This window comes from Rhamphochromis sp. 'chilingali', assembly GCF_963969265.1.
Source record: "Rhamphochromis sp. 'chilingali' genome assembly, chromosome: 19".
NCBI classification, from domain to species: domain Eukaryota; kingdom Metazoa; phylum Chordata; class Actinopteri; order Cichliformes; family Cichlidae; genus Rhamphochromis; species Rhamphochromis sp. 'chilingali'.
The window spans coordinates 28,660,399-28,673,717 of NC_137946.1; the positions used below are offsets into that span (position 1 = coordinate 28,660,399).

The 13,319-nt window shown below is 41.6% G+C and overlaps 1 protein-coding gene across 3 annotated transcripts in view; it reads right to left on the reverse strand.

Moving 5' to 3' along the window:
* Positions 1-8,495: 8,495 nt before the first annotated feature.
* Positions 8,496-13,319, reverse strand: part of castor2 (cytosolic arginine sensor for mTORC1 subunit 2) — a 29,080-nt gene continuing 24,256 nt past the window's right edge. For all 3 annotated transcript variants that reach the window (XM_080867158.1, XM_080867159.1, XM_080867157.1), the window contains one exon: positions 8,496-10,338. In XM_080867158.1, coding sequence (XP_080723284.1) covers positions 10,276-10,338 — 63 coding nt within the window. In that variant the 3' untranslated portion in view covers positions 8,496-10,275. The remainder of the gene's footprint in view (positions 10,339-13,319) is intronic.

The window sequence follows — 13,319 nt, forward strand, 5'->3', positions numbered from 1 at the left end:
GCGGTTGTCTTTTTGTTAGCCCTGTCTTTGTAAAAGGCTGGCAACCTGTTCAGGAAGCACCCCACCTCGTGTGTGACAGTTTTATTTGTATTTATATTGCGCCAAATCACAAGTAACAGTCACCTTAAGGCAGTTTATATTGTAAGGTAAAGACCCTACAATAATACAGTGGAAACTCCAACAATCATATGACCCCTCCCTATGAGCAAGCGCATTGACGACAGTGGGAAGGGAAAACTCCCTTTTAATACGAAGAAACCTCCAGCAGAACCAGCCCTGGGGAACGGCAGCAGTCCGCCACGACCAGTTGGGGACAATGGGAGGAAGACATACAGCTAGGGATGGGTATCGAAAACCGGTTCTTGTTGAGAACCGGTTCCCACTGTTTCAATTCCTTGGAATCGTTTGCCACTTTTAAAAACGATTCCCTTATCGATTCCAGTCGCCCCGAATGACGTCATCACGTTGAGTAGCGTCTTTTACCCAGTAGGAAACACGGCGCCTGAGCGGCACAAACGCTCAAAAGTTTGGTTACACTTTATGAGAAAGGATGACAACAGGGCAACGTGCAATACTTGCAAAGTAGAGATTTCATCAAAGGGAGGAAACACTACGAACATGCAAAAGCATTTGCTCAAAAAACACGCGATTGCGTTCAACGAATGTCGTGTTTTTGATCCGCTCCGGACTAGCGAAGCTCAACCCAGCAGCAGCGGTAGCGTTTCCACGTCCTCTCCCGTTAATACTGCAGGTAACTAATCAATTAGCATTGCATATTATGTTAGCGCGATTTACCTTATTACAAAACCTGCTATTACTGTGCGTTGCATTTAGATAACCATGATGAGAGAGACAGAGTCTGGCTGGCTCAGATGCTGGCAGTTGTCGCTGCAGTCTACCGGCAGCGTCTCCTTTCAGGCCAGGATAGACGAATGTCACCGAGCAGTGTCTAAGTTTGTGGTCAAAGGCTTCCACCCATTTGCCACAGCACATGCCCCGATTTCACTTTGGTAAGTGAATGTGTTTAATTGTAGGCAGGGACATTACTGGATATTCTTGTGTAATTGCTACAGAATAATTTATGTTAAACTTTGTTATTGCTACAGGAGAATATTTATTTTATTATTTTACATATACATTTTTTTTCCTGGGGACCCTGTGACACCCCATTGAAGAGCCGTAGGCTGGATCTCTTAAGATCTCACTGTTGGGTTTGTAAGGCCATGTTACTCCTAAATTTCTATCTTGTTCAAAGAGAAGATATAAAACAAAGTTCTAAGCTAATCGACTTTAGTGTTCTCCTTTAAAAAAAAAAAAAAAAAAGAATCGATAAGAGAATCGATAAGGAATCGAATCGTTAAACAGAATCGAAAATGGAATCGGAATCGTTAAAATCTTATCAATACCCATCCCTACATACAGCTGCTGCTGGGTAAATAATTCTGCATTAAAACCTATCTTGAGCCTACAGAGTGGCTGATGCTGCGTTTATACTTTGGCTTGGTCTGGCTACATTGCTCTGCAATTTTGCTGCCTAAAGTTGGCAGACGAGTTCCTGTTTTTGAGTTTATCCATCCTTTTTTGGACTGTACTGAATGGATGCAACGTGTGGTTACATTTTTAGGAAGGTGCACGTCAGATGAAGTATCAGTTACAATAAGCTTAAATTTGAAGAAACAAATCCTGTTTGAGATTTGTGACACCAGTGCACTGCATGTCTTCCTTCACTACATCCACAAATCTTCTCTGACTTCCTCTTTTCCTCCTGCCTGGAAGTTTCATCATCACGGTACGAGTCACAAATTGGATGCACTCACAACCTGCTCCTGAAACACACTTTTCAACATGTATGCAGTCTCCCCCATTTAACAATTCATCTATCATATAAACATGTAAGAGTCAGGATAATATTGAAGCTGAAACAGCTGCTTGTTTACTTATAAATGATAAATGCTCCCATGCTGCCTTCCTTCCTACCTCACCCCCAGCTGATTGCTCCCCCCCCTATCTGAGCCTGTTTCTCTTTGAGGTTTCTTCCTGTTTAAAGGGAGTTCTTCCTTCACACAGTCGCCAAGTCCTTGCTCACAGGGGATCGTCTCATTGTTTGGGGTTCTTTCTAATATTGAAGGGTTTAAAAAGTATTATAATATAAAGGGCACTGTTGTAGTTATTTGGGACTATATAAATAAAAGTGAATTGAACACATTTTAAAGGACTGTAATTCCAGCTAAAGGAGGCGGCGATTAATTGGTCCACCTCCAGTTTACATTGTAACATTTGTATCAAGTTTGAATCTGCAGAGCTAATAGTTAAAAGGTTTAATTGCTGGAATGTTGACTAATTTAAAAATAAATCTATTACTTAAAGCATAACAGCAATAAAACCCCAGACTCATAAAGAATAACTATGACTGTGGCTGTATTTCAAACACATGTTCTAGACTAAATTTTGTGTGTTAAAAATGTAATCAAAACAACTGGCAAACTGTGACTAATTTTAATCGTCGTGCAATCTTATCCGTTCACCTGACTGTTAAATGGCACATCTTTGTTTTCTATACAGTGAAACAAACTTCGGTTTAGAAAACGGATGAATTGGTAGGAAAGAAAGACTTGTAAGAATTGAACCCATAAAATTAATTGTTACCTGATTTGATCCGACTCCTCACACGTGCTCTTTAAGCTGATTTTTAACCTCGACTCTAACTCGGGTTTCCTGATATCAACATGATGGACACGTTAATTCTCACAGAACACGGAGTATTGCTGAAGTCAGCCCGATGTGCACTGCTTTGCTTTGTTCTCTTTGCTGAGCTCTTGTATTCTGGGCCATTCATCATTATGACAACTTGACGGCCCTCTGAAGAGCCCGGAAATGTATTTACGCAAAATTACAGAGTGAGCATAAAACGTACGACCTGCGACCGTCTGCAGAGCAGGATTTGAGAACGTGCAGGAGAAGCTTTGGTTTGCGTGGCTGAGAGGAAAACTTCATTCACCACTTTTAATATCCCATTCAAATTATGTGATGAGTTGACCCATATCTGGCGTTTAGGAGGAGGCATTATTTCACAGATGCACCTGTGGAACAGTGAGAAGGGTCCGCATGATTATAGTCACAGTTGGTGACAGCATAATGGAGATTAACTTGGTCAATCCCAAACAAGTTTGCTTAGTCATGAACAATTTACCAGGTGCAGCACTAACATCTGTGATGATGCTGAACCAAAACTATGTTTTTGTGTCTGGTTCTTTACCTTCTGAAAGCTGCACTGTGTTCTGCACATGCCCTTCAAGTCTAACCTCACCCTAACCAAATTTGAGGCTTCAAAAGACACATGACACTGTATATAATGAACCACATCCAGTCTTATGCATGATAACTAGATGCCACAAACATCTCTGCAATTGAAAAAAGTACAGTGTGTGATTTGTTGGTCAATATTGCAGGGAAATGTAAAAGAAATGTTGGGTTTTATTACCCAGAAGCCCTGTAAGGTGACACCCGTGTGTGTGTTGTGATTCAAGTGCCCCGTAGGAAAATGTGTGGTGGTTGTTGCCATTACAGCCTGGTCTAGATGAAGCACTGACTCACTGCTGTTAATGTGTCGCCCGTAAAGTTTAGATTTGTCATTTCTGTGGGTGGAGATTTCCCACCATGCGACCTTGCAGCTCTGCACAATGAAAGTGATGCATTTCAATTAGCGGCACTGAGATGCCTCTGTTTGACTTATAGCTTGCAATTTTAATCTTTGTGAGTGGGAGCTGAGGAGCAAGCGTCTCCACCGCATGTCAGTGAACTGCCGTGCCGAGCAGCGTGAGATTATGTAAGGTGTAAAATGATCATGATAAGTGGAAACACTAACACACTGTGTCTGCTCCTATAACCCCGCTCTGCAGAGAGGGTCTCTGCAGCTGGATGAGCTCTCCTCCCCTTCTGTGTGCTGAAGTAGAGGAGAGGAGGAGGTGGTGGTGGTGTGGGGCCCACCCATGCAGAGCAACAAGGGCCTGGCTGTTCTCTGCTTTGTTTACTCAGGTCAGATAATACAGACAACTGATATACCTGCAGTCTTCCCTGCTGTCAATTGCTGTCCATTTTCTGCAGGCTGGAGTGGAGCGTGGGCATTGTGGAAGAAAAAGCCCAGCAAGGAAGACAGAGACCAAGGGAAAGGTAGGGTGTGCACTAATGTGTTTTCTGTGTTTAAGTTCTAATTTAAATCAGATCATTCATCTATAGATCATTCATTATAGCACCTGTGTGGGCTAGCATCAAGTTCAAAGAATGGAAGAGTGGGGTGAGAGGAGAGCAATGCACTTTAAAAAAAAAGAAAAAAAAAAAAAAAAAAAAAAAAAAAGATTTTAGCCACAGACTGTATATATAAGATGGATGTAGGTTTCCAGGTCTGAAAAGTAAAGCCAGTGAGGAAGTGCATTCTTTGAAATGGCCAGTAGGAGGCTCCCGTTGCAAAAAGAAGTCCATTTCTTATAGAAATCAGTGAGAAAACTGCCTTTGTTTTATAACTTTATAAACACTTATTAGTGTCAGTAATGTTGATCCACCTAAATAGCAGCTCATGATGAGGTTTTCCCTACACTGGCTCAGATTAGGCGGGAACACTTGAGCCTTGGGCTTATATCTTTCTTTTGTGTAGCTTAAGTCTCTCATGTGACCAGCAGCTAATGGCTCGTGATGAGCTGATAACAAACATTAGATGTAACCTGAAGACTGTACATAAAAGATGGAGATATTTGGCTTTGAACGGAATGCGTGCACCCTTCTGATGTCACAGCGGATGTTAGCTTTGTGCGCTACGTCATGTGTACAGCCTACGATACTGTGACCATTTGACAACCTGTAGGCTTTGGCACCTTTGAGCTGCCTACACGTGTAAGCCTGTAAAATCTTGCCATTTTTCCCTTCTCCGTATATTCTCCACAAAAGTGGGAATTTTCAGAGGAAATCTTCCAGTACTGCTACTCAAAATGGCACGTTTTGGTGTTTTGTTGTGGTCTGTAACCTTTTACTCTCTACATAGAGATTTAGGTGTTGGGCTATCTGTACTAGACTGACTTTCCTGACATCAGAAATTAGTTATAGAAATGTGAAGCTAGAAGTAAGAATCCAAAGTGACTACATTTCATGCTCTGGGGGGCATAAATGTACAGGCATATTTCACAGAATCTGTCCTAACTTTCCTTCTTACAAAGAAGTAAAGAAAGAAAGTTTTACTTTTGAGAAAAGGGCCGAAACATTGCCAAAAACATTAAAAAACATCCCAAATTGTCTTCTCTGAAGACATTTTCTGAGATAGCAGATCATAAAGGATCATGGAGTTACAAAAACCATTATGACTCATAGTCTAGGATTATAATGATCTTCAGAGTTGCTGGAATAAATGTTCATTTTCAAATGCAAACTAACACCGATCTTTATTTTTTAAAATATATATTTATTAACCCTCAGAGTGTGTCACACCCCAGAGAGGGTTTGAAAATCGTCTTTTCACCAGTGGAAAACAAACCCCTGCTGGAGCGCTGTCGTAATGATGCAACAAAGACTGTTGATGAAAATCTCGATAGCATCACTGCTGCTGTTTGCGCTTGGCGGGTCATTGCAGGCACACGACTGACGTCTTTCACTTCTGGTCTGCACGATGTTTGTTTTTCAGATTACACGCAGCAGTGCCAGCGGTGCAAAAATAAAAGCTAGTGATTCTAGAAGCTACTGATTCATAGGAAGTACTTAGTTTTTCACACATAAGAAGTTATAGTCATAACACATTGTTCCCTTTCAGTCTGGTCATTCTGTACAGCTCCTGCAGTAAGAGACATTTACACGCTCCCCATAGAGCAGCGTGGCAGACCCAGGAGAAAGGATCGAATTAACCACTGAAGGAGCCGTCGTGTCCAGCAGACTGAACCAAACAAAAGCATGCAGTGATGACCAACTACATGCATCATGAATATCCCTCACAGGAACCCCTTTATAAGGGGTCCATGAGATTACCATTCCCCTCGAGGAATATGCTCTGAAACCCTGAAGCAAAGAAAAACTGTTGGTGCTCTATGCTAACTGGTGACCTGCAGCCACTCACAGAAAGAGGGCACAAGCGTGCCACCGAGGTGAGCAGGCAGTCAGCTAACTTGTAGCACTGTAGGTGAGGCACCGTTAACCTCCCATGTGTCTGTGGAGAAAGACATCACCTGCCTGATCTGGTTTATGTGACCTGCAGACTGATGATTTGCAATTGTTTGAATGTAGATATTTTGTATTGATTTGCACAAGGAAATATGTACAGTCACACAGCTTGTTGGAAGCACTCTTATTGGAGCAGAACAATGACAAATGGCATGAAAGTCTGTTTGTCGTCAGAGCCTTTAATGCACCCAGACTTAACAGTTGCAATGAAGGAGCATTTGTGTATGCTGAACAAAACGTAGGTGGATTAAGGCTTCTTCTTTCTAGGCATCTGGTCTCTGTGAAGGCCTGTAGCTGGACTCTGGTCCTGGTCAGCTAGTGTAGAACTTGACTTGGAGGCTCTCATCTCAATGACTGGAGCACACACCGCCAGAGATGGCACTGCTAGGTCCAGTTGGCTGCCTGGGGGAACCAACCAGTGACTAATTCTCTGCCAGGCACATCATCTGGTACATCTGCAGCCCAGTGACCGAGCTCATTGCATCTGCAGTTATCTGCCTGAGCCCTTTATCTCCAGCTAAGTTGCTTAAAATCTGCGGTGCTTGTCGGAAGTGCTGAGTGGCCATCTACTCCATGGTTGTGGAATGGCTCCACAGGCGGTGGGTTGTCTAAGCCAGCCTCCACTGTACTGTCTATGTGCTGTACAGTGACATGGATAGACAGTGGTTTTGCTACATGAAGCCGTTAGCTCAAAGACCAAATCGGGGAAGATGGGCAGGTGGTTTTTGACCATTCTTCAACCTTTGTCGAAACTGCTAAACTTGGAGAGGAGTGTGTAATGCTGTGCAAAAGCCATCTTTGCCAGCATGGGGACATGTCGCATGTGCTTTGGGCTTAGTCAGCGCTCTCCTAGTGTGGATAATCCCATAGTTGTGGCAGCCCTCATGCTGGTCCTTATCATGCAAAGAAACTGCACCCCTGAGAGTTGAACACGCAATTTTATCTTCATTTTAGTACTCATTAAAATGCAAAGCAAAATAAATAAATACTGCAATGAAGACAAAATTTGTCCCCTCTTGGCATTAGCTACCACCACTCAGTGACTAATGCTAACAGGGCAGTTAAGTTGGCAGATAAGAGTCAACTGCCACCAGCCAGCCTGACTCAGAGGTGAAGAGTGCAAGACCTGGGGGATGACTCAGCATGTCATCACGGATCTTTAGCATCGTCAAGTGGGGATGTGATATCCACTAATTTAATTCATCCATGGCTGCTACACTTCATACATTTTTGTGTTAAAAAAATGTCTCATTCACAGCTAAACTGGAGCTCTGAAGGCAAGATTGGGAGGCGACATCACTAGTTTATTGCTTCGAGTACACAGCCCCTCTGTCGGTAAGTAAATACAGTAAAATGACACATGGGTGAAAAGTGAACACGCAAGCAGCTCAAAAAACAGATAGTTTATTTTTTTTTCATTTATTCCCCTCCCCACAAAAGAAGCTTCAAAATGAAAGGCTTTCTCTTTGAAATGCAATCAGAAGAAATAACACCTTCCTCATGTTTTAACACTGATAAATACAGATTATCTACTAATCAAATGTGATCAGAGGAGAGGGCTGCAGATAGGTGGAAGGTGGTGTGAAGAGAAGAAAACAAAAAGGAAGAAAAACATCATCACCAACGGTTAATACCAACAGAAATCGTTCCATGTGGACAAGATCTAGCTAAAGAAAAGAGCCCTCTCTGGGTTCACATCAGTACAGCAGGTCTGTGGGGGTGGGACCTGCATTAAAGTGCAGACTGGAGTAGGAGAGGGGCAGCTTCAAGACCAAAATGGACACCAGGGCTCGGAGTGTAACCTTCCTTCCCCTGTGTGAACCGTAGCTTATGTTAGCACACTTGCACTGACATTATTCTAGCTCATGGAAGTGGCTCAGTAATTTATTACTAGTGTCGATGCAAATCTTTTCAGCGTTTCTCACTCCAATGCACACTGTGAGCAACACGGTCACTGGAAAGTGTCGGCGTAATTGCTCTCAAACATGAGTTTTTGGCAGTACAAGGTTGGAAAACGGGTCATGCTGTTGGTACGATTGCCATCAAAAGCAACTATTTAGTAGTGAACGGTTTCTTTAAATGAGACAGATGCTCGTGGAGGAACTTCTGTTATTTTTACCGTGTTCAGTGTTGTTGGTACGCGCTTATTTGAAGTATTGACAGGGTGGAGCTAGCCGCTCCCTCCTGTCCCCCCGCAGCCTCTACTTTCATACTTTTGAACACAGACCTGCATTGTAAAGTTAATGCGATGTGGTGGGATCACGAATCCACCTCAAAAGATTATCTTCGGGGTTTCGTTTTTTTTTTTTTGGTTTTTTTTTAATCCATCAATCGAATCAATATCAGTTGGAGTTTCAGATATATTTCTGGGTACGAGGAAGATTGTAAAGGTAATTTGAAATTTTATGTGCCTGGTATAGATCTGCACTGAGTATTTTACTAAAGCTGGGCATACACTGTGCGATTTCTTTCAGTAGCGTTATTCAGCTTGCGCTCAAACTGTGTGACTGAATCGCAGAGGTTAGAAATTCATAGGTCAGGATGCTCTGACGTGACCTTTAGCTTGGTAACATGAAGTGAGGTGTTAATCGCTTCTCAGGTATACTACACAATCCACGACACAGGATTAAGGCTAAACTCAGGCCGATCCCCAAGACGGTCGCACGAGTGAAAAATAGTCTCAAAATGGGCCAAAAATCACAGTGTATGCCCAGCTTTACACTTTTTAATGGCTATTTTTTGCATTTTTAAATTTGTATTCTTATTTTTTTTTAATACAAACTAAACCAATTAAAATCAGTTTCTTCACGTCCACTGATTAATACTCACTCAGTTTGAAAGATGAGGAGGATAAGTGGAAGAGAATGGCTGGATGGAGTTTTTAATCAACACTTTTCGACCCTCCATAAAAAAAGGAAAACCCAGATTGATTTCAGTGTGCAATTTTTATGTTTTAAATTAGATTAACTGACACAATATGAACAAAGAGAAATAACAATTTAGAGCTAATTTAAAACCCTCACAAGACGGTACAGACTTAAATTTAATTTTGTGGCAAACTGACCCTAAATTTGGCACATAGTGGTTAGTGTGGGAGTGGTTGTAATGCTCACGTGATAGTGTTTCAGAGGTCTAATGAGCACCATGTTGACCATTTCAGGTAACAAACAGTGTGCAGAAGAGGCTGATGGGAATGGCTCAGAGACGTTTTGAACTGATTGTGACACTGTGGGAGAAGTTATTAAGAATACGTCAACTGGGAACTTTCTATATCCTATCCAAAATCAAATAAATCAACAACCTCTCACAAAAATGACGCCTATCAGCCAAATCGCTGAAAATAATCAAATCTACGGATCCTGATTGGCCCGTCGATCATATTGCTCACAGTGTGCATGGATGTAACTTATTAAATGCACAAAAAAAATGATTCACTTCACGTTTCGCCAGACTGATTTTAAGTCTGGGGGACTTCAATAGTCAGATCGATGATTAAAACACGTTCAACGATGACTAAAAAGCAAAAACAAGCGCCAACGCTGGCTGTCTCCTTCAATTGCACATGTGCAGTATTTTAGACAAAGGCATCGGTTTAGGCATTCATACATGTTGGCACTGAGAAAAATGACCTGTGGAAAAACAAAGCAAACAAAAAAGGAGAATTTGATAACTATATATAATAATTATTTTGCTTTGAGAGTACATTCGTCATCTTTCCATGAGAGGAATTATGTAACTAATACAGTAGGGTGCTCAGGAGGGTCAGGGAGTGGGAAGAAGCAGCTTTAGAGAAGAAAAGAGACAGTTTGGTAAACTAATGCAAAAACTACCAGAGCGTGGAGGTGGAGGGGACTTGGGCACGAAGGAAGGCAAAGAGTAGTTGGGGGGGTAAAGAAAATGGTTGAGTAACAAAGGCTTCCCTAACACACTGTCACCCTCCTCTCTCCCTCCGTCCTTCCTTTCAGAGTTGACCCACAGTAGTCCGCTAGCAAGCTCTTGGCACTTTTTGGACATGATAAACTTTTTAAACAAAATGACTTTGGAGATGGTAGTCGTCATCGCTTTCTCCAGCTTCCTTCACTGTGCAGCACTCTCAGTCCGCAGTGCGCCAATGACACTTTGGATGTTTTCTTCAGGAACCTGAAGAAGACGCAAAGTAACTGATTAGAACTTTCTGATTGTATTTTCATTTGTTTTTGATGGCCCCAAAAACATCTGAAAAAGCTGAAACAGTTTCTCTCCAGCTGCTTAGAGCCTATGCTGATGCCATAAACTGTATATAAAAGATGGACGTAGTTGCTACGATCAGTGCCTAGTGTCTTCTTAAAGCCTTGAGTTGAAGGTTTTCTGGAAGTGAAAAGCAAGAACTAAAAATCTTGACTTGAAACTAGTGAATTAACCCTTGTGTGGTCCACGGGTCATTTTTGTCCTCTAAAGAAATCTTTTGCTATCAAAAATGTATTTGTTATTCATCAAATGGGCTGAAAATAACAGAAGTTATTCATTACTATACTATGAATGATTGGAATAAGTTTCAAGTAATTTGATTTATTTATGTGGTTTTTATTGAATTTTATAACGTTGGTGGTCCTCGTGGACAAAAATGACCCCAAAGTACAAAGTGTTGCAAAGAGCCGTATTTTCACACCATACTGTTTTCAAACATCTTTGATCTTGGATCACTGATGTGTGGGGTCAAGCACTGGTCATAACAACCACAACAGGCAGCACAATGAGGAGGCAGGTGCTCTATATTCAATGAAATTTTATTTATACAGCGCCAAATCACAACAACAGCCGCATCAAAGTGTTTCGTATTGTAAGGTAGACTCTACAATAATACATACACAGAAAGTATCCTCAAAAGCCTCCATTGCACTGGAGATTTGCATACTTTGATGAGCATACTTTTTTTTACCATGTTGTGCAAAGCAATGACCAGTAGGACAAAGCACATATTGTCCTCTAGTATAATGAGGAGGGAGAATCAATGTTCAGGAAGATCCAGGGTTAGAAGATATAGAAAATATTGTCAATATTTAGAGCACATGCTACCCTTTCTCTGAAAAAGCACATCAGCCACCTGCAGAAGTGGAAGAAGGCTATGAAGTGAAGAAAAGTGATGAAGAATCTGAACTATGTTCAAGTAGGTTCTCAGGCATCCAGGACATGGTAGTCTGAGGAGCTTGGAGAGAAAGTGACTGGGCTTCTTGAAGTTTCTTGAATTTTCAGAATGTGAAACTGAAATAGAAGATGTGTCAGAGGACTACACATCATCCATTTCAATTATGATGAAGACAAAGAATCAAGCAGGAAAGAGGAATCAGCTGAGACAGAGGAATATTTGCAGTAACGTGAGGAAACACTGATCTGGTCTTCTAACCTTCCCAGTGACAGACGATGCCTGACTCTCTCATGTGCCTCAGAGAAAGATGATCTACCACAGTCCAAGCACATGTGCCAGGTCCCATACTCCTTCAGTGGCTTTTCTACTCGAGTACTGAAAGCATTATACACAGTGTATTCTGCTTGTATTCTGCTTTTTAACGTTCACATGCCAATGGATGCATCAGAGACCAAGTTGGGGTTCAGTAACTTGCCCAAGGACACCTTGGTAAGAACTCCAGACTAGAGCACACAGAGATTGAACCAACAACCATCCAATTAGCAGATGACCTGCTCTACAGCCAACTCAATGATGAACAAGGAGGGACAACAAGAGAGGAAGAAAAATGGACCGAATGCAGCTGTAGGCATATGTGGGTGTGTTGATTCTTACTGCCGTGCATCCAGTAGAGTCGCTACGGCCAGTTTATGACATCCTGAGTCTGGTAGAGAAGTTTTCATGCTGACACAAGATTAATCATAGAAGCACAAAAAGGACATAATTTCTTGATAAAGACACAATAGATGATCGTCGTTCATGACACAAACGTGCTCCCATTTGAGGTGTATGATGTGTGTTGGTGTTGACTTGACTTGAAACACAAGTGGGTGTTCCTCCTGCTGTGATGTAAGATCCTGGTACTGATGTGACTGTATGAGCACCAAGTCCCCTTCAGAGGACTCTGTCCCCTCCAACAGAACATCCAAGTAAACCAGGGAACTTTGAGACAAAAACATGGGCAGCATGTGATGCAGGTCCAGCTGTACATGGAACATGCTCGTGTGCGATGGCAAACCGTCTGTCCTGCAGTCAGGACACGAGTTGTCCCTAACATTGCAGGTTTCCAAAAGAAAACAATCACCTGTAACAGCTTGTTTACTGTATATGCCCCTTGGCCTGCAACTGCAGAAAGAATGCTGTCCATGATGGGACCAGTGCAGAGGAATAAACCTGAGCTTCCTCCTGCACTTGGGTCAAATATGGACACGCCTTTGTCCTCATGAAAGTTTGCCTTCACTCAGACTCATGCCCTCCTACCATGCCAAAATATAGAAAACTGTCAGGCAATGAGTTGGAATAAAGTTGAATAAAACCTTGAAACACAGAGATGGATGATATTTTATACTTGTTGCTTCAAAGCAAACGGGGTCATTTTTGAGCCCTGAGGACCACAGGTGTGATTATGTGCTGCCATTTAAAATTTATAAATGGTTCAAAAAAAGAATTCTCACTAAAGTTCAACATACAGCACTCTGTATGTTGAACTTTAGTGAGAATTTTTAAAAAAAAAAATTTTTTTTTTAAATATTTAATTTAATTAAATATTTAATTTTCTTGTTTTATTTTCGCTAAAAAACAGGGTGTATTTTTTGTAAACAAGGTCTGGTGGCCCTAAAATGTAAAATGTTGGGTAAATTTTGTTTTAATGTGTTGGTCTTAAGTAAAACTAAGGTGTAACACTGAATTGATTGACAATTTATACTTTATACTTTAAAAAACAGTCAAATGAAGTGGGGACACTTTTGACCCCTGATGGCTCACATTGTATGCAAATCGGGAGGACATTATGAGGGTTAAGTCAATAAGAAAGAGTTTACTGGAGTCACAAAGCCATTTTCCCAAAGACTTCTATACAAATTAGACAAGCGACCCCCTGTTGGCCACTGGAAAGAATGCAAGTTTAAAGACACCTTTGCACTGGCTTCACTCTACAGACCCAGATGTGCTATGCATG